The 26,544-nt window shown below is 40.1% G+C and overlaps 2 protein-coding genes across 2 annotated transcripts; both read right to left on the minus strand.

The window, feature by feature from the left end:
• Positions 1-4,118: 4,118 nt before the first annotated feature.
• On the minus strand, positions 4,119-13,255 carry wnt8b (wingless-type MMTV integration site family, member 8b). Its single transcript, XM_015054625.1, has 6 exons — positions 12,663-13,255; positions 11,133-11,166; positions 10,124-10,262; positions 7,793-7,918; positions 7,553-7,695; positions 4,119-5,313 (listed from the first exon to the last, which is right to left on the minus strand). The coding sequence occupies exons 1-6, from the start codon at positions 12,731-12,733 to the stop codon at positions 4,744-4,746; spliced, it is 1,083 nt and encodes a 360-aa protein (XP_014910111.1). The 5' UTR covers positions 12,734-13,255; the 3' UTR covers positions 4,119-4,743.
• Positions 13,256-16,734: 3,479 nt separating this feature from the next.
• Positions 16,735-26,065, minus strand: scdb (stearoyl-CoA desaturase b). Its single transcript, XM_015054638.1, has 6 exons — positions 25,958-26,065; positions 24,085-24,317; positions 21,968-22,098; positions 20,247-20,452; positions 19,524-19,756; positions 16,735-17,883 (listed from the first exon to the last, which is right to left on the minus strand). Exons 2-6 carry the CDS (start codon positions 24,311-24,313, stop codon positions 17,684-17,686), a joined length of 999 nt encoding a protein of 332 aa, XP_014910124.1. The 5' UTR covers positions 24,314-24,317; positions 25,958-26,065; the 3' UTR covers positions 16,735-17,683.
• Between the last annotated feature and the right edge of the window lie 479 nt (positions 26,066-26,544).

The following is a 26,544-nucleotide window of genomic DNA, read 5'->3' on the forward strand; positions in this document are numbered from 1 at the left end:
TTAGGATATAAGAATAAAATGGGTGGAATAAAAAATGATTCACATACATTTTGGTGCTTTTATTTGGGAAAAAGAAGTATAATTTTCCAATCAAAATTTTGTACAAAGTTGCATTGGTGTAAACCAATTTGCTTAGCGTTACCTTCATTTACTGACTGGAACATTACTTGTAGTCAGTATTCCAACTTTTCACCGCTTTCCATCACTTCAACATAATGCTTCTCGCTTGTTTGTATTTCACATTTCCATAAAGCACAAATTAACTTGCTTTGCCTAAAATCTCACTGAAGTCCATAGCACAAGCAGCAGTGTAAAGGGGACAAGGAACACAAGCCAAGAGAACTGTAACAAAAGCAGGAGATTTCAGTCAAATCTCACAACATGCAAATATCAGTGACATCTTAGGAGCTCCAGAAAAATGAGGCTCAAAGTGGTTCAAAAGATAATCAAGTATAGTTTACTTTATAAAATAAAGTTTTGATACTTTTAAGGATAAAAAAAAAACAATATTTTACCTTGACAATTTTGCAGGAGCACAAACCCGCCAACACTCATTTTAATTGATCCAGCAGGACATAAGGTAATAAAATTATGGCGTTGCATCACATGAGACAGCACGTTATCTTGTCCTAATTATTTCGAATGGTAGGTTGCAACCCGGCTCGTCTATTTCTGGACAAAAATGTTTGGATAACAAAAACCAAGCAAACAACGTTGAAATTCTGAACTAATATTTATTCGTGGTCATCACAGCCCTGGCATTGCTGTTCAATCACTGTTCATGAGGTCACAGAGGAGTACGCTGTGTACCTTGCTCCTGTGCACTGATTAACTGACAAAGACCTGCTTTAAATATCACCCTGGCTTTAATGTAGACGTGACGCTTCACTTCAGTCAAAATGATCATTGCCATTTTGCAGTTTTGACCTTTAGGGGGATGGAATAAGCATGCCCTCATTTCAGTTTGGTGATTCAGCAGCATTTCCTGTCAGGTCATGTGTGTTTTCTCTTAAATAAGGACTTAGGGGCAGATTTAAATTGCAGGCACCGGGTGAGGCTCCCTGTTGGGTTCCCATGCCCAGTGTTTCCTGTGCAGATCAGTGAACTGACCTGAGCAGAGCTGATCCTCTTCACCCTCACCTCTCGCCCCCATTCTTTGGAGATACCAGTAACTAGGAGGTAGGACTCCCCAGCGAGCCTCAAGGAGCTTAGTTCTCGTTTCTGCAGATTCCAATACACCTATGTACCTCTGCCGACCCTATTCCATCTGCCAAAACAGCATCTCTTCGAGAGCCACTGAATGCTCCATAGCGGCATTATGCGACTGATGAAAACCAAACGCTTTTCGTTATTAATGATGGAATTTCACAAAGTCACATGAACGGAAAAACAGAAGCGACACCCAACTTTTTCAGAATTCCGTAGCTTGTTGCTTGTTGTTCAGTTGCCTTTTCATCTGTACTCATCTGCTTTCTCTCACATTCACTCTGACCCTCGCCCCCTTTAGGTGTTGTGGGTCTGAAACCTCCAAGTCAAAAATCCCATTAGTCAAGGATTCTGAGAGGGATTATGAGTGTTTCTTCCAGCTTCAAGCACACAAAATATCACCCGTTAGCTGAAAGATATAAGTTCCAGATTCAAAGTTCTGTCTTTTTTTAGTGTGACCTTATTCATAGAAATGAAACCAAACATTTGATATTTTATAGTGTCACTGAGCTATTCCGAACAATAACCTAACATCTGTTATTTCTTTGCGTGTTAAGCTAAAATTGCAACTCAAATCTGTTAGCACGCTCATCCGCCTGAATTCCCGGCGTTCCTCTGGTTTTGTCACCTCTCCTCCCATCACCTTGCACTAACGTGTCATCACAGATTGGACATGGCAGAGTCGGCCTGGTAGACGGAAGTTTTGGCCCCACGGTCAGAGGTCGTGTCACTCTCTGCGTGGGGGTAGATTGTGCGTTTGAGTCATGATTGGCGTTGTGTGCCGTTTCACTTGTTCCTCCAACTTGTTTACCACATAAAAGTGAGAAGAAAGCTTTATAAAAAACTAGAAAAGAAAGACTCGTGGCTAGTGTATCTTACCTGTAACGGTAGGATTATGGCCCCCTTTTCATCTCAGATAAAAGCCAACAAATGTTTTCAGCACTGACAGGTGATATTAATACTCATTTTCCAGAAGCTTAAAGCAAAATTATGTCAGATATACTGTTATGTGGACAAGCCTTAAGATTCTAATTTTTTATATATTTCACTTCCCATGAAGGAGGCTTTATTGGAATGTTTAAGCAAGATCATGTTTTATACATTCCTCAGGTTTTCTGAAGGTATTTCAAAGTTTATTTAGCATGAGCTGATATCTGGTCTACTGATAACTTGACCTTTTGTCAACTACAATCTGCCACTAACACAGTTTGTTCTCTTTACATGAATCTATAAAAGTGTTGTGTGTTATAGACACAAACGAACCAGCAGGTTTTTAATACAAATTAGTAGGATACAGTTTACATGTCAACTCACTGGGTAAAATCGGTTTCACTCACATTTTCATTCAATTATTGGCAAATTATAAAATTGCAGTTCTCAAATTATAATTTAATATATTATGAGAAGAAGCTATCCAAAACACAAAAGAAGTAATCGCCTCTTCTCCAGGGATGTAATAGACTTTTTATCGGTTATTGCAAATATTTGATGTAAAATGTTGCTGTCAACTGTATGGCACAAGATGTTATTAGGGTTTTTTTTTTTTATAGAGGGCAAGATTATTTTAGACAAGCGTTTAAATGAAATTAAAATGTTTGTATTTACTCTTTGTCATCTATTAAAGTCAGTATGCTGAAGAAACATTTGCTAACGACAAAAACCAAGAAGAAAATAAATCTTGTGGGGATCAAATATTTTTCAGCATCGCTATACTGTTACAACACAGAGGACGTGCAAATCTTACAAAAACTTTGACAAGTTTGATCTAAAATGTCTGACCTAACGTTAGTTGCACAATGCTTTTCGTGGCACTGAAGGACGTTTTGGCTCCTTTTCTGTCCTCCCTTACACAACAGTTTTTTTTGTGTGTTTTTTGTTTTTTTGACGTTCCACATGGTTCCTTTGTTGTTTCCCTGGCAGAGCAATCCAGCCGGCCCACAGGGGTCGTCAGAGGAAAGACGAGTTCCAATTATGATCATTATTTGGTAAATAAGATGTCAACAAGGTGTTTCCTTGACACTTGGTTGTGTAAAAGGAGGAAGGTGCAGAAATGAACGCCCTCCTCTCAATGGGACCTCTAATCTCCCCTTTCATGCCCCTTTCTTATCTGAAGGGTCTCAGCTTTGGCTGCCATGTGCAGGTCTGCCTGGGCTGGCACTTCTTACTCGCAGGTGGGGTGAGTGTCCTGGCAAGCATGTGTTTATAAAACTCACTTGTTTGGGCACAATACTTGAACTAACTTCTTTTGAGGGAACAGTGTGAATCTGTGCAAAGCCTTTTCCCAAAGTTCTTTAGGAGGCGACGGCCCATTGAGAGGACAGAAGAAGGGATTACCTTCTTCGACAGTGGTGCATTTCCGAGAGAGCTGATTAGCTCTGCATTCATTGTTAAATTGAGCAAAGGAAGGCCCTAGAGGAGTGAAAGGATCCAAATAGGTGGGCCCAGAAAGAAAACAGCCACAGGAAGCCTTTGCACAGGCAGACCCAAAGTTTTCCCAACATTTCTTCCCCCCCCCCCCCCCCCACCCCTGAGGAGGCGCAGCGTGAAAAAGGAGATTAGCATACAAAATTAGAGGCAGAATGATTTTTTTTTTAGGGGCAACTTGCTTCATGCCCTCCTCCCCCACGACCCTGCTCTGTCTGGACAAAGTTAATTAAACTAGTATTAAACAGTGAAGAAACTTCCAAGCGCTCAGCGAGGATTACCATGATGAAGGAGAGAACGGGAGGTATTTGTTGGGGTGTAACTGAGAAAGGCGTGAATGAAGGAGAGTTCGCTCGACGGCTTTCTTTTCTCTTCGGTCCACCACAGTGGAAGCAGAGTGAAAAAGTGGGTCTGTTTGCTCCGAACCATGAAGTATTCATGTCACAATGAGTATGTTAAAGAAGGATGAGCACTTTCTTCAGCCTGAATTATATGCACGATTAAAGGATTTATTATTCTTTCATTACATTTTAATGGAGAGAGAATGAAAAAAGGACACTAAAGCAAAACTAGAAAAAAAAAATGCTGTGCAATAAATTAACAATATACAGTACAAAGTGCTTCATTTTATGTACAGTTATACATCAAGAGCGCAAAGTAGGGGTAGGAACAGAAATACAAACTAAAACCGTAGCGAGCATTCTCGCAAAAATAAAAAAACAGATTACTGCGAGAAGTTTAAGAACAAGTGTTGCACCAGATTACCTATCAAATGTTTTTTTTTTTTTTTTGTATAAGTACAAAAATAAATAATGTGAAGAATTTTAACGTCAGTGAGAACCGTTTCAATGCCATGTCACTTTTCAAAATGTGGTAAAAAATATAAAAATATATCTTAAATACATTTATGCTAAAAAAAAAAAAAGAAAGAAGGAAAAATCTACAAAGTTGACTGTTTTGTCATGAGACTCTGTGCTCGTTTGTGAGAAATATTTAATGTGAAGATAAAATGTGAAGGTTTTGTCCAGAACACGTCATCTGCAGAGTCCAGATGTTTGATTGAGCTGCAGAAACAGGAAAACATGGCTGCATGTGGAGGAGTGACGGGGACGCTCAGTGCTTTTTCCTCAGCCTCAGGTTCTTTCGGCGGATGGCGGCGCTCTCATTCCTGCCCCTCTGACTTCCCTTCTTCACACAAAAGTACTTGGTCACCGTCTTTCTGCACTGCTCGCACTTCACCGCACAGCACCAATGGAACTTGCAGTTGCAGCTCGACACCATCTCGGCTTTGCGCTCTTCCACAGCCAGCCCGCACTCTCCGCACAGCCTCTTGCAGCTCCGCTTCTCCCACTTGTTCAGGTTCTTGCCTTTCTTCAGGCATTCGCGGCCCTCCGTGCCGGGCAGGCCCAGGGTGCGGTTCTCCAGGCAGTAGTCGGGCGAGTCTTCGAGGTGGACCAGCTCCTTGCGGGAGATGGAGTTGAAGGTCTCTGCAATGGCGCCGCGGCTGGCCGCGCTGTTTCCTGCTCCCCGGAGGAGATCCACCTTCAGGGCCCGGTGGTACTTCTCCTTCAAGTAGTTCCCCACTTCCCTGAACTCCGGCAGCTGCAGCCAGCAGGTCTGAGTGGTGCAGCTTCCTGAAACACCGTGGCACTTGCACGTCTTCTGCATGGTCCCCTTAACAGCCTGTAAACAGCGTCAAGAAAACATTAACTTCAGGACGACGCGCCTCAGGTTCACTTTTACACAAGACACTTCCCCATAAAGATGAAATAATTTTGTTAAAAACTTATTTTTATTGAGGTTTGTGAGATGTTCAGAAGAAACTTACATGAAAATTAAGAAGATATACACTTTCATGACGTGAGTCATACTAATTTATTCTAACTTTATGAGTAACAGTGTCTCACATGTAACAAGGATTTACATGTGATTCTTTTTATAAAGGTCAAGCGGCTTGTAAAAGTATTCCTGCCCTTTGAACCTTTTCACATTTTACCATTTCACAACCATAAACTTCCAAATATTTTTATTGAAATTCACTGTGATAGACCAACACTAACTAGTGCATAAAGTGAAACGATGGGACAAGAATGTATAGTTTTAATATATTTTTCAAGTAAAAATTAAGTATCATTCACTTAACATTCAGCCCCCTCTAATCGGATACTTTTAAACAAAATTCAGTGCAACTAAACACCTGGAGAGGTCATGTAATTACTGACTACAGTCCACTTGTGTGTAATTTAATCTCAGTGAAGATATAGCTGTACTGTTAAGGCTACAGAAGTTTTGAACCTCAGTGAACACACAGCAGACAGGCTGTGGAGAAATGTTATCTTATGGAACAACACACAAAGCTTGGGATACGTCACTGTTATCCCAGTGTTCAATCCACTGCCATCATGTTTCTAAAAATGGAAACATTAGAGTGGGTAAGGAGTAGAGTAGAGATGTGAAGAGCAGGTGGGGGAAAAAAGCGATAAGGAGATGAGCTGGTTTGAATCAAAGTATATTCGTGTGCTACAGCGGTCCAGTTCAAGTCCAGTTCAAAATCCGAGACTTGTAAGCTGATATTCACAGATGCTGTCAGTCCAACGTGCTTGATATTAAGATTTATTTGAAAGCAGAATGGGCAAGAGTTTCAGTGTACATATATTCCCTAAAATATTTGAAGCCATAATTGAGGAGGAAGTTGTTTCTACAAATTATTGACTCAGAGGGGGTGAATACAAATTAATAACACTTTTTTTTTCAGATTTTTGTATTTTTCATTATTTTTCAATGAAAAATGTCACACGAAATTCTGATTAAGTCAATCGAATTTTGTCGTCAGACAACGAGGAATACATTTTGGAAGGTACTGTACAGATTCATACCTCAGTGTGACGTCTACATGCGGACGAAGGTAAAGTATACAAGTGAGTCTGGAATTACTCGAGTCTGTTGATTGATGTCTTGTCAAATTAACTAAACTGTATTGTTAAAGATTCCGACATGAGTGAAAGCTTTATGAACTAAGTGTCTTTGTCATCCTCTGTGTCTACTGACTTTACCCGACACAAAACAGATGTCTGCTAAAAAGGAAGGGCGCTTTCTTTTCGTGCAGAGGCGATGAACTCTACACCGAGGTGAGGCTGAATCAAAGTTTCACATCGAGTCCCATTGTCCTTCCTAGAATAAATAGGACTATTTATTTAGCATGTTCCTTGTCAACATGTTTTCCTGTGAGTGGGGACCCAGCGGAGAGACCCATTGAGTTGAGAAATAAAAAAAAGGAGTTTTTTTCTCTCTTTCTGTCCCCATTTTTTTCTGTTACAATGATGCTCCAGGTGCCATAAGGATCCCAGGGCCCGACAGGGGGGAGCAAAGGCACCATAAACAAAGAGCACTTCAGCTGCACGCCTGTGGTCCCCTCAGGCTCCCTCGGGGCCAGACAAAGACCAACATAAATGTGGGATCCTTATTGCAAGAATAAAAACTAAAACACTTATTTTAAGGAAGTGGGATAATACAGAATGCTTTGCAATGTCTGGCTCCACAGGATCTCCAATTAAGCTTCCACCAGCCATCCTGAGATTCTTGAGCTGAGGTATTGTCATAAAGTGCATTCAGGACTGGTAAATAGGCCCATCTGGTACAGCGAACACACTGTTATTATTGGGGACGAGTGGCACCTCACTTATAGAGATCTGAAAGGGATGCTTGGGTGGCACACTCAGTGTAACGCTGAGAAGGGATGAAAAAAAATGATTCAAAGGACGCTTTACACTGTGCGTGCTGTTGTAGTGCCATAAGAGATCCGCAAAATTTCAACCAGGTTACCACGCAGTTTGCAACCTGGTTCAGATTAAGGCTCACTCAGCATCCCAGCTGTGGGCACATCCTTCATTTTTAAACTGATGGAGTGAATACGGAGGTCTACCTTCCGCCCAGCTTCGTTATTGTGAAGATTCATGGCCGCCCGAGCATCCTGTCCGGTCTCCAACGCGTCCACAAACTGTTTGGAGATGGTCTCGCCGAAGCCGACGTTATCGCTGCATCCGCCCCAGAGCCAGCCATGACCTCCTGAGGTGAAAAAAAAAAAATTAACAATATCAATCACTGTTAGTTTAAGTTGCACAAATCTTCTTCAAGCTAATGTATACGTTTATCAGTCTCTGACCTCTTTGTCCATTCCTGCTGTCGTCACAGCCACAGTTGTCAAAGTCTCCGAGACTGCAGTTTCTGGTCAGGGTGTACATAACCCCAGCAGAGCTGATGGCATGGACGAATGCAGTCTCTCGATTTGCTGTCAGCAGAAAAAGCTCTTTGAAAATTGCCTCCTACAGTGTCATCAATGGCATTTCTGCCACATATTTCATTTGTCAGAAATTATATAGTTTATGTTATGATGTGATTACTCTAATTTTTCAGCCATTCTTGTAGCGACTAAGCAAAAAGTGGTTGAAATTATGTTAGATTTTAGTTGTTGCCGCTGCTATGTGTCATTTATAAGTCACAAAATGTGAAAGAGAGGTGAACTAAAGTCAAAAGGATATCCTTAAGCTTCATCTTACGTCCTGTTTATAATTTCCTATTGATGAAAAATATACTGTTATTTGATTGAAATTAAAATTAAAATTGAGAAACACAAGAATACAGTCAAGAGTAGCCTGAGAAGGACAATGCCCAGGTTTGGGATTTCAAACCTGAGCATTACTGCAGAACACAATGCCTACATTTAATAGTCATAAGTGAGTGTCCAGCTCTAATATGACATCGAAAAGTGAAGCCTTATATCTTGAGAAAGCAATGAGTAGAAATCTGTCCTTAGAAAGATACCTAGCAAACAGGAAACCTTTACTGAGATTTGGAAAGTGTTCTGTGGTGAGTCCATAAGTAATCATTGTGAAAAATTACTGCGTTTGACAAAAATTGTCATTTGACACACAAACATTCTGATAAATATAATTTCCTCCCTTACCAGCATTGTTTTTCTCTTTTACCCAGGCATACAAACTCCACTAACAACGTCGTCAGCAGATTACCGAACTGGCGAGTTTGCGTGACAAAGACCATATCGTTTTGTTCTCAGCCACGTCATCTGCCACTTCTTGCTACAACACTTCTGGCGAACCTTTCCCTACCCTCTCCATGTGAAATGTCTTGCTCGGTTCTGGTCCAGTACAGCAGACAAACAACTGACTTGCTGCAAAGACATTGTAGCAAGTCAATCATTATTTCCTCCTCACCTGAACCTGTAAACTCGCAATAGTCAATCCTTCTCTGCCATGATCACTGTGTTTATCGTACAGGGGTAAACCACCCATATGATAAAGTACCACACTGTAGCCGAAGGGGTTTCACAAGAGTTCGGCTCGGTCACATGAACACACATCAACGGTTCAGCTTCGGTCCAACCATGCTGGGAACCGTAGTTTGTCACCACATAATCAAACCATGTTTAACTCTGGAGGGTTGAGCTACAGTAATAAAACTGTCTCAATGTTATTAACGTAAGTCACTCAAACTCAGTAGATCTGTCTACAGTTAGTTTTACTACAACAAGCTGTTAGGACCCAAAAAAGACTTCAGTATAATGCTACACATGTGACGGGCAAAAGAAATGTTGAAATACTGGCATAAAATTAGACTGCAGTCAAGCACTCTAGTTCACCTATCTCAGATGTGGAGAAAAAAAAATAGATGTAGAAGCTAAGCAGCTAAGCTAAACAACAGCAGCTCTTGTTTTAATGTGATCTCTGCACATCAGCAGGTGTTTTGTAATGACGTAGGTTACATAAAATGTAAAAACAGCTGTAAAGCAAATGATTTCTTTTCCTGATAAACCTTATGCTTTTAACAATAGTTGTCAGTGGTCTGGTTTACTCACTGCTCAAGCTAGCTGTCTTAGCTTTGCCACATTTCCTGTATGCAAGATCTTTGTGCTTTAAGTGCTCACTCCATCCTTTTATATTGTCTCTCGCACATTCAACATATTTCAGGAAAATATGTACAACAGTCCATTGGACATTGGATCTAAATGACACGTAGTCTAATCCTTGTACAGAACTTACTTCCTGTTTTTAGAGGCTTTTTCTGTTTCAGACTTTTCATAATTATAGGTTTTATGTCTTTAAAATATTATTTTCTCTTTAAGTTTTTCCCAAAAAAAAAAAAACTAACTAAATTGAAACCGTGTACTGTCAGTATTTATTACAACTTTGGGTATTTGGTGCAATTCTACTGTTGGTAACCTTTCTACAATCTGTTCAACACGTGTCTGTGAAGGTATTCAGAAACAGAGTTCAGATAAGTGAACACACATGACTATGTGTTTTTCAAATTCTCAATACATCAAGAAAAAAAATATTTTAATAACAGAAAATACAACAACCACACCATACAATCATTAAAAAAAACACACACACAAATACAGTCACACCATTTTCCTTGCTCCACAGAGACACTGGAGCTGGTCTTAAAAGTTTCCAAAGTGTCTGTGGGCACTCACCGCTGCGCAGGCTGCTGTGTGTGGACAGCTGGAGAGCTCTCTCAGGGCAGTTCCAGCGGTCCCATGCGAACTGGTATTTGCATTCCTCAATGCCACTCTGAGCCCCTGCTGCCACGCTGCTCGAGTAGATTAGGTAGGCCTGCAGCACAGACATGACATATTGCACCCAAATAATAACAGCACAAGTAAATGATGCAGAAAAATCCCCCCAATGGAGCAGTTTTAAGGAACCTGATAAACTTAATGCTTGTGAAGAACAGAAGTGCTCTCCTTAAGGAGGAATTACTTTATGGCTTTCTGCTTTTGGATCATACGTCATATACAGCATAGTACAGTTAGATTTGCAATTTTAATGAGGTCAGATACGTTTCTGATTACATTTTCATTCTTTTGCCTTAGAGAAAATAATTAGCAGTTCAAATCAGATCTTGGATAAAATATTTAAGCTAAGTCACATGTTGTGAAGACAAAATTAGAAGCAACACCCTTGCTTTCAGGAAAAAAAATTTATAGAATAAAGAATAAAACTAGAAGAGACAGAGAGAGAGAGAAAAAAATATGACAAACACAAAAATCTTTCTACTATGATCTGATGAGTTTTGTCAGAGCCCTGCACTCTGTGCTTGGCTTTCGCCTGCTGCTCCAGAGTCTGTTCAGACTGCATGAATGATAATATAACTAATATGTCTCAAGTGGCCTTCAGGGAGATGGAGTACCACCTCTTTCACAGGGATCCGGCTCGCTAATGATGACCACCCACAACAGCGCTGCCTGCTCTCGCTTCTTAACACACTCAGCCCTCGGACATGCACAGCGCTTCTGAATAAGGTCAAGTGTACCAAGAGGGGAGGAAAAAAAATCACAAAAGGCCTAGAATATCACTGATTTGGAGCTTTTGTTGCAAACAGACAGGTAGCCAGAGATTGTCAATACACAAGGAGCGAGGTTTAACTCCCTCTTTCTCCAGAGAAAAAAAGAGGAGGGGAAGATCAAAAGAAGCCAGGCTTACCTTAGGTCCGGTCATCAGGAAATTATTCACTGACCTGGAAAAGGAGACAGCTTATTTCAGTCGGAAAAGCCCAGTGTCCACCGCAAAATCCTCCACTAACATCTCTCATTAGTGTGTTTCAGGACACGTGAAACTGTGACACCATGTGGGCATCCAAATCCTGGTGAACAGCACTGAGCAATGAACTCAGATGATTCCAGGAAGCGCTTAGAGAAAGGCGACGTTTCGATTTAATTGAATATTTTTTTATTAGGTATTCATAATGGCTTGAAATCTCAATTATATTTCATAGCTGCAAATAAATGGATTTCTAATACTCATAAATGTGAGTTGAAGAGGTCACAGATCAGCTGAACTATGGCCAAATGGAGTATAAATCTATAGATTTTGTTGGTTTTATATACAAAATACTTTGATGTATTATTTACACAGCATCAAATGCCATTGCATTGGACTAGACGAAGAATATATCCTTACATATGTTCACATATAATTTGTATATAATTAAAATAATCAGAATCAGCTACATAGAAAGCAACACTAACAACAGAAGTAGCTTTGATGTGGGTGATATAACTTTCCGAAATCCAAACTGTTTCTGGAACAACTTCATCAAATCCTACGGAGCATAAATAGGATCAAAAACTGGAAAGGTTTTTGATCCTAAGTTCCAGGAACATGGCTTCCCGCTCAGGGCAGCACAAGCTTGAGTCGCCAAGAGGTACAAAAATTTGAAATGGAAGAGGTGAAAGTTACTTTTCATTTGTGCCTCTATTTAATTGACTTGTTGCTTATTATCACTGCAGCTGGTATGTGAGAAGCTTATAATTCTGTGTGAAATTAAATGAATAATTAAATTTGTATTTATTTTTTTTAAGGAGCCTGGACTGAATTTTATTTCTGCTTTAAAGTCTTCAGTACTTTTACTGGTCAGACCTTAGACTGATTACTCAACACCAAACAGAGATTCTTTCAGGGATTTTGAGGTCACAAAATCAGTTTGAAACTTTTATTCTATTTGTGAAATCTAATGAAAAGAAGTCATGCCTTCTTGGCATTAAGGCCAAATTAGATTGAGGCAAGTGCAAAAAGCACAGGACCTGAAATTATTCAACCTGGACTAAATTATTAGCAATCGCAGATGTAAGGTACCAATCAAAATATGCTTCTTAATATTTATTTGTCTAGATCAACCAATATTACATCATTATATTTTAGCTCATAATGTTTCTGAAAAGCTACAAAGTAGACAAACTATGTAGTATATATAGACCTCTGTCGTTTTTTTGTTTTTTTTTTCTTTATGCCCTATTCTACAATCTGGCAAACCCCAAAACAATGTGTTTAGTCTTTATGGGACTTGCTCCATTGAGAAATTGAAACGTGTTAAATAAATCGATGATTTTATCTAATTTCCGTCATTTTGGCATCCAAAACCCATATATGTCTCCAGTACACTAAATGGAAATGAATATTTGGATGAGGGGGGAGGGGGGGACATAATAATATTACACAGTAAAATAAACTTACCAGCAGCAGTACGACCTCATGTGAGTCAATAGGATAAAAACGTAGAAGAAAACCTCCCAGTGGACGAACATCCTGACAGGTGAGGCACAGCTGCGGACAGAAGGAGGGATGCGGGAGACTGAGCGCACGGAACTCCACAAGGAGCTATCGGGATTCAAGGAGGGGGCTCTGAAATGGAGCCCTCTCGTCCCAACAAGAGATTATCTGCTTAATTAAAGATTTTCCCCCCTTCTTAGTTCCCTGGCCAATCAGAGGTATTGCACCGAGGAGAGACTGAAGTGATCAAAAGGGCACCCTGGGCCTTCAGGGCCGGGCAACGATGGCTCCCCTGCCTCCATTCAGCAGCAGAGGAAGGTCAGTTTAATCCTATAGGAAAAGTGCAACACTGATCCCTGCGAAATTCTGCTCATGAAAAAAAAAAGTTTACCTAAGATATCTATCGCAGAGCTGATTGCTAGGATTAGTAGATGACAGCGAAAAGGAAATGATGAGGCCTCTAAATTTGTAATTAGGAAGTCATTTGAAGTTTAGCAAAGGTGATTAAATCAGGGCGTATCGCCCCGAAACTCAGGGGCTATTACTCACACAAATTTGCAAGAAGGTATTTTATATCTTGAAATAAACTTCCGAAAACGTGTAAAAAAAAATAAATAAAAATAAATAAATAAATATTTACGCATATTTACGCATATTTACGCGTCAGACAGCACCTGAGCGGATGGTTTCTTGCGTCCTGCCACGAGGCAAGCAAGCGGTTTATAAAGACAAATACATAAAATTGTTACCCTTTTGTAATTAAACCTACATTGAGAGTGTTTTTTTGTTTTTGTTTTTAAATAAAGTTTATTGAAATGTATTAAAGCGCCTCTTTTGAGCGCTCTCGTAAAAAAGTGAAGTAGGACAGAGCGAAGTTCGGGCTATGATCAGATATGGAACCACTTCCATCACTAACCCAGACGATCCTTTCCTGACTGGATGAAGGGTTATTCCCCAATAACCTCGTCTGACCCCCAGGTCTCTTTCCTTTCGGCCCAGGCTGGCCTTTTGCAAACTTCTTGTGTGCAAATTAGGATTAGAGAGAGAGAGACAGAGAAAGAGAGAGAGAAAAAGGTTATTTGGAAGGTGGTGATGGGGGATTTCTAGGTGATGTTTGTGGATTAAGGTTTAAGAAGAGACGATCAGCAAGATGAGAGAAAATAAGAAAGACCTCTGCGGTCTTTGATGGAAAAAAAAAGCCTTATAAATAATTTCTAAACGTTATCTGTCAAATTTCTCAAATGGCAAAAAGACATCATGTATTAGGAATGTGTATTAAAATAGTAAAAGGTCAAAGATCATCTCAGCTGCCTGACAGTCACAGAAGAGTGTTTTAGATGCTAAGGCAGTGCTTCAAAGGGAAGGTGAGTGTGCTGAGGCGCAAAGTTTATGGAAAACATGGCGATGCAGCAGAACGAATAAACAAGATGTTCAATAAACCATTTTTAATGTTATTTGCAGACACCAATAGGCCAATTCGTTTCCGGATGGGTCCATGTGTTTTTCTTACTGTTGTTGTTATTATTTTTTTCACACATTCTTTCAATTTTTACACTCACAAATATCTGAAGTTGTGATGAACCATAATAGATAGTGAACTGATAGGATAGCTAACAAATTATCTCTTGAAAATCAACATTAGTTTCACTTTAATATTAAATCAGTACAAGCAATTTTCAAAAAAGATCTATTTTCTTGGATAAAGTTTCAGTTTTTATTATTTTCCATTTCTTTTTTGTGTCTTACTTACAGAGTCTCATATTTGTACTTTAACATAAGTGAACAAAAAAAGAAAACAAACAGTAAACAAGTAAGAATATTTGATTCTTATTAAACGCGGATCCTCACTATAGTCTTCTCTGCCACAGTTCCAGATGTTTAAAAATGTTGAATTCACTGACCTTGGATAAGGACAAAGTTTAGGGAAGGATCTATTGATCTTTTCTCTTTTCCATTTTGAAGAATAGATAAAACAAAACGCCTCTGTGTCACATCATATTTACACTCTGGAAAAAGAGAAGACATATGTTACCAGTAAAAGTTTACAGACTACTCTACACAATTTAAGAAAACACGCTTATTCTGTGTGAATTCTTAGGGATGCCACTTACTTTTGCACTGGTATTTTTAGCAAAAATAAAAATTAAAAATAAAAAAATTTCCCCTCTACTGAATAAATAATCAACAACATGACTTTGATTATAATTGTTCTTATTTGCTCTGTGATGGACAGATGACCGGTCCTGATGACCACAGGAGATAAGCACCAGCCCCGCTCAAACCCCTGGATGAATGGAACAATAATAATCGTGTATCCATTCATCCATTATCTAAACATGCTTGTGCTTGCAGGGCTGTAAGGGGAGCTGGTGCCTATTTCCAGAGGTTACTGGGTGAGAGGCAGGGTACATGCCGGACACGTTGCCAGTCAATCACAGGGCAACATAGAGACACACGGGACAGACAACAACGCACACACTCGCACCAAAGTACAATTTATGCAGACCAACTAACCTAACAGTCACATTTTTGTACTGCGGGAGGATCCAGAGTGAGCCCTTGCACGCACAGGGAGAAGATAAAAACTCCATGTAGAAAAATCTCACACCAGAATTTAAACTCAGGACCTTCTCGAAGGCCTGAGTTTATTATTTTTAGTGGTAGTAGCAGGACTCTATTTTACAGCTATATTGTAAAACTGCAGTTCATATTCTGCTGTGATTTAGAGGCCTCACCAAGATAAACATCGACAGGTATTAGCCGACAAGCCTTCTTACACAAATTCACCACTATCCCTCTGAAACTGTCTGCCAGAGGGAATTGTCAGTGGTATTGCATGGCATGAAAAGAGTGGCCTGACATTCAGCAGCCAATGAGCTGAGGGGTTGATGTCACTGTCGGGGTGACAGAGGTCAGCAGCGGTGACTCCACTTACAGTGGATTTGGACGAGACTCAGGCTGATGGCCGCCGTTCACGGCGACTCGAACACAAAGGGGCAGACCAAAATGTTGCAAAAAGCAAACAGGCTGGGCTGTTTTCTCACACCACAGGGAGGATGGACTGTGCAGAACTGCCCACTTGCCAGAAAGTCCCAAAGCAAATGGAGCAAGATCAAAAATTCTTCAGATGTTTGGACAGTCTTGATAGCAAACACCAAAGCCTCTTTGCTGACCCCAGCAGGGGAATTATCTTCCACCTCTGCGCAAATCAGGCTTAAATACCCAGAACTGGAGAGGATTTGGTTGCCGGAGAGTACTCAAACAGAGCTGATGCAAGGTGACAAGCAGATTCAAACTCCCTCACCTCCCACACTGAGAAATGGTTACCTTAATTTATGGACAATTGAGCACACCTGAATGAGTTTTTAAACAAATATTCATTATAATTATTGAACATGTGGGTCAGGTGATGGGATGCTTTTTTTTTTGTATGCCCTTCAATATCTGTGTGTGAAGCTGCCGTCCCTGTCCTCACACACACTTCCTCACTCTCTTTCATCTTGCGCTTGAGCTTCTGCTGTCATCTCCATCATGCAGGAATCCAGGTGCTTTAAATACTCACTTTCAATCTGTGTCTTCTGAGAAATGGAGTGGATGTATAAATATTTTTCCTGTTCAGAATATTTAAAAAAACAAGTACAACCTTGTTGCATAAAAGTTTGGTTTATTTATTTTACATACAGTAGATACAAAACATTCATTTGAAATAAAAGTGCCATTTCCCAACACAATACAAGTGTTGCTTTGTTATAGAGAAAAATTTGACAAATATTACAATGGTACTTTCAAAAATGTCATAAAAAGTTTTATTTGTATTTCAGGCAAATTCTTGTTTGGTGAGAGAAAAGTCTAAATAGATCATTTTTGATTATTCGTTGTCTATCACTTTAAACAAACAATGCTGACAGGGGCTATAATTGCAGAATAAAACCTTAAAGAAACCAAACATGTAATTATTCCTCCTTTATTTGTATAATTCACTATAAGTTTTCAGGAGGTGCACAACCATCATAAGGCATTTGGGCCAAACATTTACGTACTCTAACATATGAGAAAAAAAAAAAAATCATCTCATCCATGTCTCATTGGAATATTTTACCGAGATGGAGAACAATAATAACTGAAATAGTATTTTCTCAGGGTAGAGTTAAATACGTAGTCTGATGTGGCGTTTTATCTAACCGGGAGCAAAAAACTGAGTCGCGTCGGATAACTTATTCCTTTATGAGAAGAAAAACTGACACTACGGATGTCAAAGCATCCCCATGTGGTACTATGGTCGCTCTTCTTCTATGGCCACAGTAAGCAACAGCCAAATGGAGGCCTGACTGAGCTGACTTTAATTTTCAACAAGCCAGCCTATGTTTTAGTCGGACTAAATCGCCAAAAGTAAATTAAAAATAAGCGGGGGAAAAAAAAAAAAAACATATAAATATCAGGCTAAAAATCCACATTTTCTCGGGCGCACCAAAGCACCACGGACTAAAAGCAAAGTGACTTCAGTCTTGCTTGCAGAAAAACCATAAAGCTTCCAAAGTGCCAAAGACAATTAATAACCAGCAAGTAAATGTAGAAATATAATGTGCAGAAAACCAGTCTGTAATTAATTACTGCCTCTAGACATAACTTACACACATTTTATATTTATATATTTTTGTTGATGCCATTTTTCATCTGATCCAAAAAAATAATAATAATACATCCACTCTCTTAATGACACTTTAATATTATAATGAAAAAGCTGTTTTGCACACGTAGTCAAATCTCTACTAGTTGCAAAAAACACTTGGTGAAGACACTTCAAAACTTAAAAGAGGTTCACAACTTTTAATGGAAACAACTCTTTGAAGCCGATATTAGTCTCACAAAGAAGCATGGTAATCGCCACCCCACCAGTGAAATCGCTGCTGCACTCGTTGCTACGTTCTGCCTCGGTCCGTCGTGTCGGCTCACTCAGAGTTTCTAGCGCGGCTTCGCCCTCGTACTCAGCCACTTTTGTGGCTGCCGTCACCTGTTCGCTGAATGCGAGCGGCGATCATGTCTCCGGAAACCCTCTTGCGGTCTCTGGCCAGACCCAAGAAGCACATGAGGTTGATGAAGGCGGTGGTGATGTTGATCTTGCAGCCGAACTCGCTCGTAGCGTAGTCGAAGGGGAACGTGTGATGGTAGTTGTGGAAGCCCTCGCCTGGGAGAAAACACAAATGATGTCATGTAATGTCTCAATCTTTTATCGCTGTGGACGATGAAATTTGATGCCAGAGGTTTCAGAATGGGCCATCATTCAGCTAATTGGTTTACTGCCACTGTATCCAGTTTCCTGTGCATTACCTAAAGGATGTGCTCCCCACAGTCGGTGAGGAACTTGGAAAAAGGCCTTTTTGTACAACGACTCTTCCACCAGCAAGAAACTTAAAGAAAAGGACCTGAAGCTGTGCAGCATAATCCAAATGAAGGATTTTAAAAACAGAGGATAGATTTTCCGGCTTCTAATGGTCTATTGTCTCCTGAGTCAGCTAATTTGTTGTATGAATTATTGTCTATTAGCACAGAATTTAGGTTAAAATGGGGTCAACAAGAATGAAAATCCATTTCTCAATGTAATTTATTTGTAAAAAATAAATAAAACAATAAAAAAGGGTAACACACACCATGTGACATATGATTAGAAGCAATTCAAAGAATTAAGTTAGAATCTGGAAATCCAAAAATGGTGGATTGTCTTATAACGATGTTCACAAGCCTCCCAAATCTAATTTCCTATATTATATCAGATTTAGACCATCTCAGAGTTAATCTGTGACCCTCCCAGCCAAGATTCCTCCAGCGTGACGGGAGATAAATGTGAAGTCAGATGGTCACTTTGTTGACTTGGTAACTCTGTCAGAAGTGAAAATACTTTTGTGGATAATGATCCTGCATAGGATCTATGCAGTTAATGCAGTCATTAACTGCATAGAAATATTTCAATTAGTGCTTCTGCCGTCCCTTTGTCCCTCATCATCACATTGTGCTCACTTTAGTTTGTCGTTGTGATGCAGGAGCTTCTAGCTTTTATTTTTAAGAAATCTATAATAAAAATATACCCCAAGTAAATCCAAGGTTTTTACATTTTAGGACAAAGTAAAAAAAAAAACAACAAAAAAAAAAACAATCTGGTCTTTACCAAGTTTTACAAATGTCAAATGTACAGAAATGCACAGCCCACTACACTGGTGTTATTGATAAGGGCAGATGAGGACAAAATGGAAGAGCTGTGTAAAAACCCATTAACTAGCTTGCAGAACCACTCTTAGCAGCAAAAACTGCTGACTTTATTGGTCTTTCACATTGTTGTGGAGGGATTTTGTCTGTTGGTTCAGTTCATTGAGGCTTGCTAACTTTTGTTTCTGCACAACACTGCGAAGGTCACATCACAGCATTTCACTCAGGTTGAGGTTTAGTCTGATTGGACTACTGAAACATCTTCATGCTTTTCTTTTTCGAATGCAGATTCACCATAGACAATGTCTTTCCTTCAAATGTAAATATCTTATGAGTCAAAAAAATCCTGATACAAAGGACTTTTCAATTGAAAAGGGGTTTAAGTCTTTTTTATTAATAAATTCTCTAGGAAGATTCCTGCGCATTTGAGCTCAATAGCTGGTTCAGCGGCAGCTGAAAAGAAAAACTTACAGACTTCTGCTTTTACAAATGACAACATGCAAACGCTTCTGGCAGAGCCCCAGCCTGCGTGACTTTGAAAGACAACCCAAGAGTGTTAACCTTCAGCCGCATCAAGACACAAAATCATTACTGAAAAGCTAAAAATAATTAATGAATGCTCACCTATGGCACTAAGGGCCACAAATGGATTTTCCCTTGGATTAATAGTCTTGTCATATGGTCTGTTGCCCCACATGTGTGCAGCGCTGTTCACCAGCCAGGTTGCGTTGAGCACCACAGTGTACCTCAGAAGCCCAGGGACAAAATAAGCCACAGCCAGGGATTCGCCCCAGAAGTACCAGGGCACCAACGTGGGGAAAAGGAAGCAGAGCAGAACGACAGACAGCTTGTAGTGCCTAAAGGAGAGCAAAGAGATAATGTCAAAAGTCACAAAGTGTCAACATAAGCAGGGGGAAAAAATGCAAATGTGGAACAATGTGAAGCTAATAAGTATCATAAGAGCATAAAAAAGTTATATGCCTACAAAAGCATCTACTGCAAGACTAGTCCAGAGACAGTGCCTGAAACAACATTTATGCTACTATGCTATTCCTGAAAAACTACTGAAAGTCTGGGATTGCTTCCAACTGACCAAGGATGAGGACAAAATGTCCAGTCAGTGGAAACATTGTTGTCATAGTCACACTATTATCACATTGGTCACTTTAGCCAGACAAAGAGTTGTCACATGAATTACAGCATCATCCGTAACCCATACTGCATTGCATAAATGTACGATACATCTTTATTGCTAACAGTTGCAGTGGATTAAAAGCATTGCCAAGTATTGCCTCCTGCTGGCAGGGGGACTGCATGTCGCAACACAACAGTTGAACTTTTCCTCACCTTCTCTGGAACATCACCACTCTGTCCGCCCTCAGGTCTCCCAGCTCCAGCTTCCGTCCCTTTTCGAGGACGTCGGGATGTTTGCGAACCAGCAGCCAGCCGATGTGGGAGAAGAAGAAGCCCCGCTTGGCGTTGTGAGGGTCTGCATCCGTTTCTGAGTACTTGTGGTGGACACGGTGGTCCCTGGCCCACTCATATATGTCATTCTTTACATTGAGGGGAAAAAAAAAAAAGTGACTTTGAAAATCATTGACAGATACACACAGAGGTCTCACACCACCAGATTCATGAGGGTCTACGCATATATTAAAATATTCAGGCTACAAATACAGTATCCTTCCATGGATAACACTACACGCTTAGAAAACCACAGGCTTTTCCCTTCATGATAAAGCTGTTTCAGCACATTTTTTTTATGGCAGACGAGTTAAATCGCATAGCACCTTGTAAAACTATTCACACCCCTTGATCTTTTTATTGCATTTTCTAAATGCTCACCTGAACGTATTTTATTGAAATTTTATGTGACATACCAACACAAAGTAGGTCATAATTGTGAAGGAAATGAGAAAAGGAAACGCAAAAGTGACGCCCACAGTTGTCTTCAGCTCCACTTGCTCTGATGCACCTAAATAAATTCCAACATAATCCCTTGTCTACAGAAGTCATCTAATTAGTAAACAGAATCCACTTATGTAATTTCAGTTCAGTATAAATAAAATGCGCCAGTGGTTGTTTAGACAGTGTTGAAGGTCAAACGGCTTTTTAAAGACCAAGGAGCACAGAGAGGTCACGGATGAAGAAGACGAGTCCGAACTGTTCAAACTGTCATCAAACACAATTATACAAACTTACCAAGTTATGGCTGTCCACCTTAACAAATAGGCAGCACAAGGAGTGCATTAATCATTTTAACTCTGGAGAAGCTGAAGAAATTGAAAAACTGTCGGCAAGTCGGTCTTAGTTGTGCACTCCATAAAGTAGGCCTTGATTGAGTGGAGTGGCGAGAAGAATATAGTGTCGAACAAAGGTTACAAGAAGTCCTGTGAAGGGTTTGCCACAAGCCATGTATGGGACACAGCAAAAAAATATGGAAGAAAGTGTTTTGGACAGAAAAGAACAAACCTGTTTGGCCTACATGCAAATTGTTATACGAGATGAAAAACTGACTTTGTTGAACAAAAAGCTCCCTCATCATGAAAAACGGCAGTGCAGGCATTGAAATGGTTTTCTTCAGCAGAGTTGATGGGAATATTAACGGAGCTAAATACAGAGCAATCATGGAACAAAACCTGTTAGGAGCAGCAGAAGGTCGAGGGTCACCTTCCAGCAGGGAGGAAAAACTAAAAATAGTCAACGGGATGGTTTAGTGCAAAAGCACAGCCAGCTCCTGGAACGGTTGATTCAAAGTTCAAACATACAACCATTTGAGAATCTGAGAAAGACTTATCCATATCTTCTTTGATATAGCCTGAGCTTTTTTTTTTTTTTTTTTTTTTAAAAAAATTTATAACACAGTCAGTCTCTAGATCAAGAGAAATTTGACACTTCACAATTATACTCTTATTTGTTTTGCTCTGTCACACATCGTTCCATTCAAATACATTGAAGTTGTAACTTGGCAAATGTGAAAAGATCTAAAAGGTAAAAACAAAAAAGTATTTTGCAAAGACTTGCATCTACGGTTGAATGTTCTATATTTACATGTTTGCTTGTTTTACCTGAAATGCCATGGAGTTGCCAAGAGCGAGGAAGACTCGCAGGGGAACAGAAGCCTTATAGGACCTGTGGCTCCACAATCTGTGTGCACCAGCAGTCACACCAAGAGCACTTATCAAGTAGCACACGGCAGCTGGAAGAAAGAGAGAGGTATCTTACAGGGAAACTGTCTGCGCCACATTGAGATGAATTTTTACACCCATGAGAGCTGACTCACTAGGCTACCATGTTCTTTTTCATAACCCTCTGCTTCTTTAGAGAAACACTGGGAGTGTGCAGGTCGGCCCTCACACTTTTGGCTGTTGGAAAAACTAGTGAATGCATGTCTCTGTGAGGCCTAGACGGGACTAGCCAGGATCTGAGATCTGGGGGCTGACTGGCAACGAGCATTCTGCCATGAGCCTCACAATGGGATGTGTTCAGTGGAAGTGATTGTGCTTTGTCTTCTCCTGTGAAATAATATGGAAAAGACGGCAAAAAAAAATGCAGAGCTAGAGTAGAAACAGAGCAGAGATTGTTGGGGGACTTGAGTCACGCCACAACAGTCCACATATATAGGTCAAATTAATCAGCAAACTGTTTGGACGACAGAAATTAAAATAATTATAATTCGAGACGTCCCAGAAGCATGGGGATTGGACTGCTAGAGAAAATGTGAAGGGAATCTTTAAGATTTGAATATATTTTGAGTTTTGAAACAAAACTCAAATGAGACTCAAATGAGGAAGACAATTAGATGCAGATTTGGTGTCTTCACCCAAAAGCCACAGATTAATCTGAAATGCATCACAGTCTCTAGCATTATGGAAACTTGTTTTGCAGGCAAGTGTGCTGAAAACTGAACAAAATTCATCCAAATAAATGGTGCGAATACCATTGGTTGGTCAGTCACGCAGGTGAGAGTGTGTGGTTATCCAGTGCTGCTTCATGGTCATGGGTGTATGCTACAAAGGAAGGAAACATACAATCCCCACTGTCAGTGCTGTGTCGATGCTTCTTCACAAGAGATAGGGAAGCTTTCCAGAGTTGAATAGAGTATGTTTAAAAACAGTATAATCTTAGGGGGAAAAAATGCTACAGGCTGCAGAAAAACACTTTAGACTGGGACGGTGGTGCACCTTCCAGCAGGACCTCGACCCCACACACAGTCAGATCGACAACAAACTGGTTTAGATCATTCAAACCTACAACCATTTGAGAATCTGAGAAAGACGTTCTGGAATGCCCCAGTTAAAGTCCAGACCTACATGTTATTGATAGAATGCGTAGTTCATCTGTCAGACTCAAAGATGTCTGCATGTATTGTTCTGAAGGTCTGTTACTGATCCAGAGGCGTGCTACAAATGAAAGTTATCCTTAGGAAAACTGTGTCTCACAACTGAGTCGAGCAAAAAGGGAACAGGCTCAAGCAAAGGAGAGAGTCCACTTCCTAGGGGCCCAAAATGGATCCTGAATGGTTTTGGTTAGGCCTCCAATAATCTACAACGATTCAGCTTAGTTTCTATGCACCAAGTCAAAATTCATTCAAAACAATCACAAAGATCTATCCAACCATAGTCTTCCGTATAGATATTATTTATTCAAATTAATGTAAGACAGGAGAGAGTACGGTTCAATCGGTTGCAACCTTTATTCCTTTTTCACTTTAATGTCCTGCATCGGACACCAATTTCTATCACCCATTTCTAACTCTCCCCATAACAGCATTATTAAAGTCCAGAAAATCAGTTCTGGCTTTTGGTTTAGGTGTGTCAGGCCTAAATTATTTGGTCACACCTTGGAAAACTTTCCAAAGACGCCCCTGCAAAAACAACACAACTAGCTGCAACATCATGAGGTGTAGAGCTGATTGCCCTTATATTTGGAAATAGATTATATTAGCTTTATTTACTCAATTTACCATTTGACTCAAAATGAAATTGATTATAGAAATGGATGCCATATAAATCATCAGTGGGTTGAAAACCTTCATGCAGGCCCTCTCATTAAAATTAGGCCAGAGTGACTCATTCTCCATTATTCCCACAGGCTTGATCCCTTCAGGCAGTGTGCTCTGTGGTTCGCAGTGCTCACACAGCATCAGCGCATTCTATTCAGACAGAAATCAGCAAATACTCACTCCATCCAAGAGTTAACCACGACGCGGAAGGGATTAGAACCAGTCCATAAAGCGCTCCGACATGCAGGAAACCCATCAGGATGATGTTCCTCCACACCAGGATCCTGGGCGGCTTCTTCCCCTCTTTCTCTCTGTAGGTGTCGTCAAAAACGTCGTCCACGGTCGACGTCTCCGCCATGGCATCCCCGTTCTGCTGCTTGTCGGCGCGATGAATCCTGGTTTCGGTCATGTTTCTGCAGCGGGGAAGCACAGCGCGAGCAGAACAAGGGGACGGTGTTATTCCGTCTGATGCGCTGCGCAGCGTGATGCGGACAGAGAGAGGAAGGCACGGCGGCGAGCAGCTGCGCTCATGTACTCCTGCAGCGCCCACAGCGGGCAGCTGCAGCTGGACTGCCAGCCGTCAACAGGAACCTTCTCGTTGAAGTCAATGTTTTTCTGCCTGATTAATTAAAAATGACTTGTCCATCGCTTATAAGGAGATTTTTGTGGGTTTTTTTTTTTTTTTATGATTCAAAAATAGACTCTCTCCTTATATTTTTGTAATTTTTTTTTTTTTGCACTAGTTATATCTCTCAACTCAGGAAATATATAATTCTTACTGGCACATCAAACCAGGAAGTGTAAAAATGATGGAGATTGGCGTAGAGTCGACCATCCTCCCACCTGTTACGTTCTCTTGTTTTTCCCCCCATACAGAAGGGTGGCTAATAAGAAGTGGGTCACATTTATTCAATAAATTTATGGCTTGATCTTTTAAAATTTTGTCGTTTTTTTTCCCTCCCCCTTGTCTTATGGAGATCATCTGTTTTACTTAAACAGGACGTTTTCCTGAAGATCAACACAAAATGGAAAACAAGCACTGTACATGTCAATGTTTTTCCCCAGTAAATATAACATTTCCATTGGAATTCACACTAGATCAGTGCTTCTCAATTCCGGTCCTCACCGCCCCCTGCTCTGCATGTTTTAGATGTGCCTCTATGCCAGAACAGCTGATTCAAATGATTGCATGACCATCAAGTCCTGCAGAAGCCTGTTAATTACCAAAATATTCATTCCAGGTGTGTGGCAGAAGGGAAACACCTAAAACAAGCAGGGCAGGGGGGGCCTGAGGACCGGAATTGAGAAACACTGCACTAGATAGATGTGAAAACTAAAGCAGTCCATAAATAGAATAGACACAAATTAGTCCATGTATGAAGTTATCTGTTATGATGTGATGGAACAGGGAGTAAATATTGAAATGCCTGAAAAAAAAAAAAGACATTCAAAAAAGCCAAGAAATCAGCTGGAATCTGTCAGCAACTAGAAAGCTCTCCCACTAGTGTATGCTAACCAATAACATCTGATTTAATATTAACAGGAAGAGACATTCGCAAAAGAAAAAAAAACAGTAAATGTTGAGAAACATACTGATGACAACATTACAGCTGCTTTTCTAAGCTTCTAAATGTTCCAGAAGGTGCTATTGCAGCCATAATCCAGAAGAGAAATGCCCATAATTTTACCATAAACTGGTCAAGGCCAGATAAGATTTGTAACAGAGTCGTCGAGTTGACCAGGAGACTTAAGTATTGCATTTAACCGCAATGGCCTCGACGCACATTCACTCCACTGCTAAAGAAAAAGGAATATGAAGCCACAATGAAACACTGAACGCCTCTACATTCAGTGTTTCAATCAGTAAATTAAAATTTAAGATTTCCCCAACATTACCTTTTTTTTTTTATTTCCAGAATGGTTAGACGATAATGAGCGACAGAGAGAACAAACATTCAGACTCGAGTTCATTGACAAGATGCATATTTTCAGAGCAACTACTAAAGCAATGCAAATTGCTGTTAACATGATTGCGATTGGAGAAACTTCTTACCGTTTGTTGTTCTTGCACCAGGTCAGATGTAGGCAACACTAAGAGATGCAACACTCTTCCTGCCCTGAGGTGGTTTTAAAGCAACATCCTGCTGCAGGTATAAGCATTCTATTGGCTGTTTGCTCCACCAATGTTTAACTTTTTTTTTTTTTTTCCTCCAACTAAATCTTTACGTAACCCGGAGCTCTTACCCAATCTTCTGGAGCATCTCAGTCTGATGTTGTCAGGATTAATCATTGCAAGAGGTTGCAAACAAAGGTCTTCCATTTTGCACCATGATGTCACCCACCAATGAGTTCTGTTTTTGGATAGCATGATATTATAATTGTGCATTTCATCTCTATTCACAGATCAATTTTCCTTTTTTTTTTTTCTCCAAATATAAAGTTCAGAAATGTTTTGCTGGGATACATGGGGAATGTGGAAAATGTTATTTTGGTTCCATTCGCTTTACCTTCCAGTTGAACTTAAAATAGTTTGTGTAAACTTTGCAACCAAAAGAAAAAGCAAAAAAAAAAAATAAAAAAAATAAAAAATAAAAAAAATTGCCTTGCATGATGCAACTTTAAAAAATGCAAAGAAATACA

This window comes from Poecilia latipinna, unplaced genomic scaffold, assembly GCF_001443285.1.
Source record: "Poecilia latipinna isolate Pla-1442-1.1 unplaced genomic scaffold, P_latipinna-1.0 Scaffold1265, whole genome shotgun sequence".
In the NCBI taxonomy this organism is placed as follows: domain Eukaryota; kingdom Metazoa; phylum Chordata; class Actinopteri; order Cyprinodontiformes; family Poeciliidae; genus Poecilia; species Poecilia latipinna.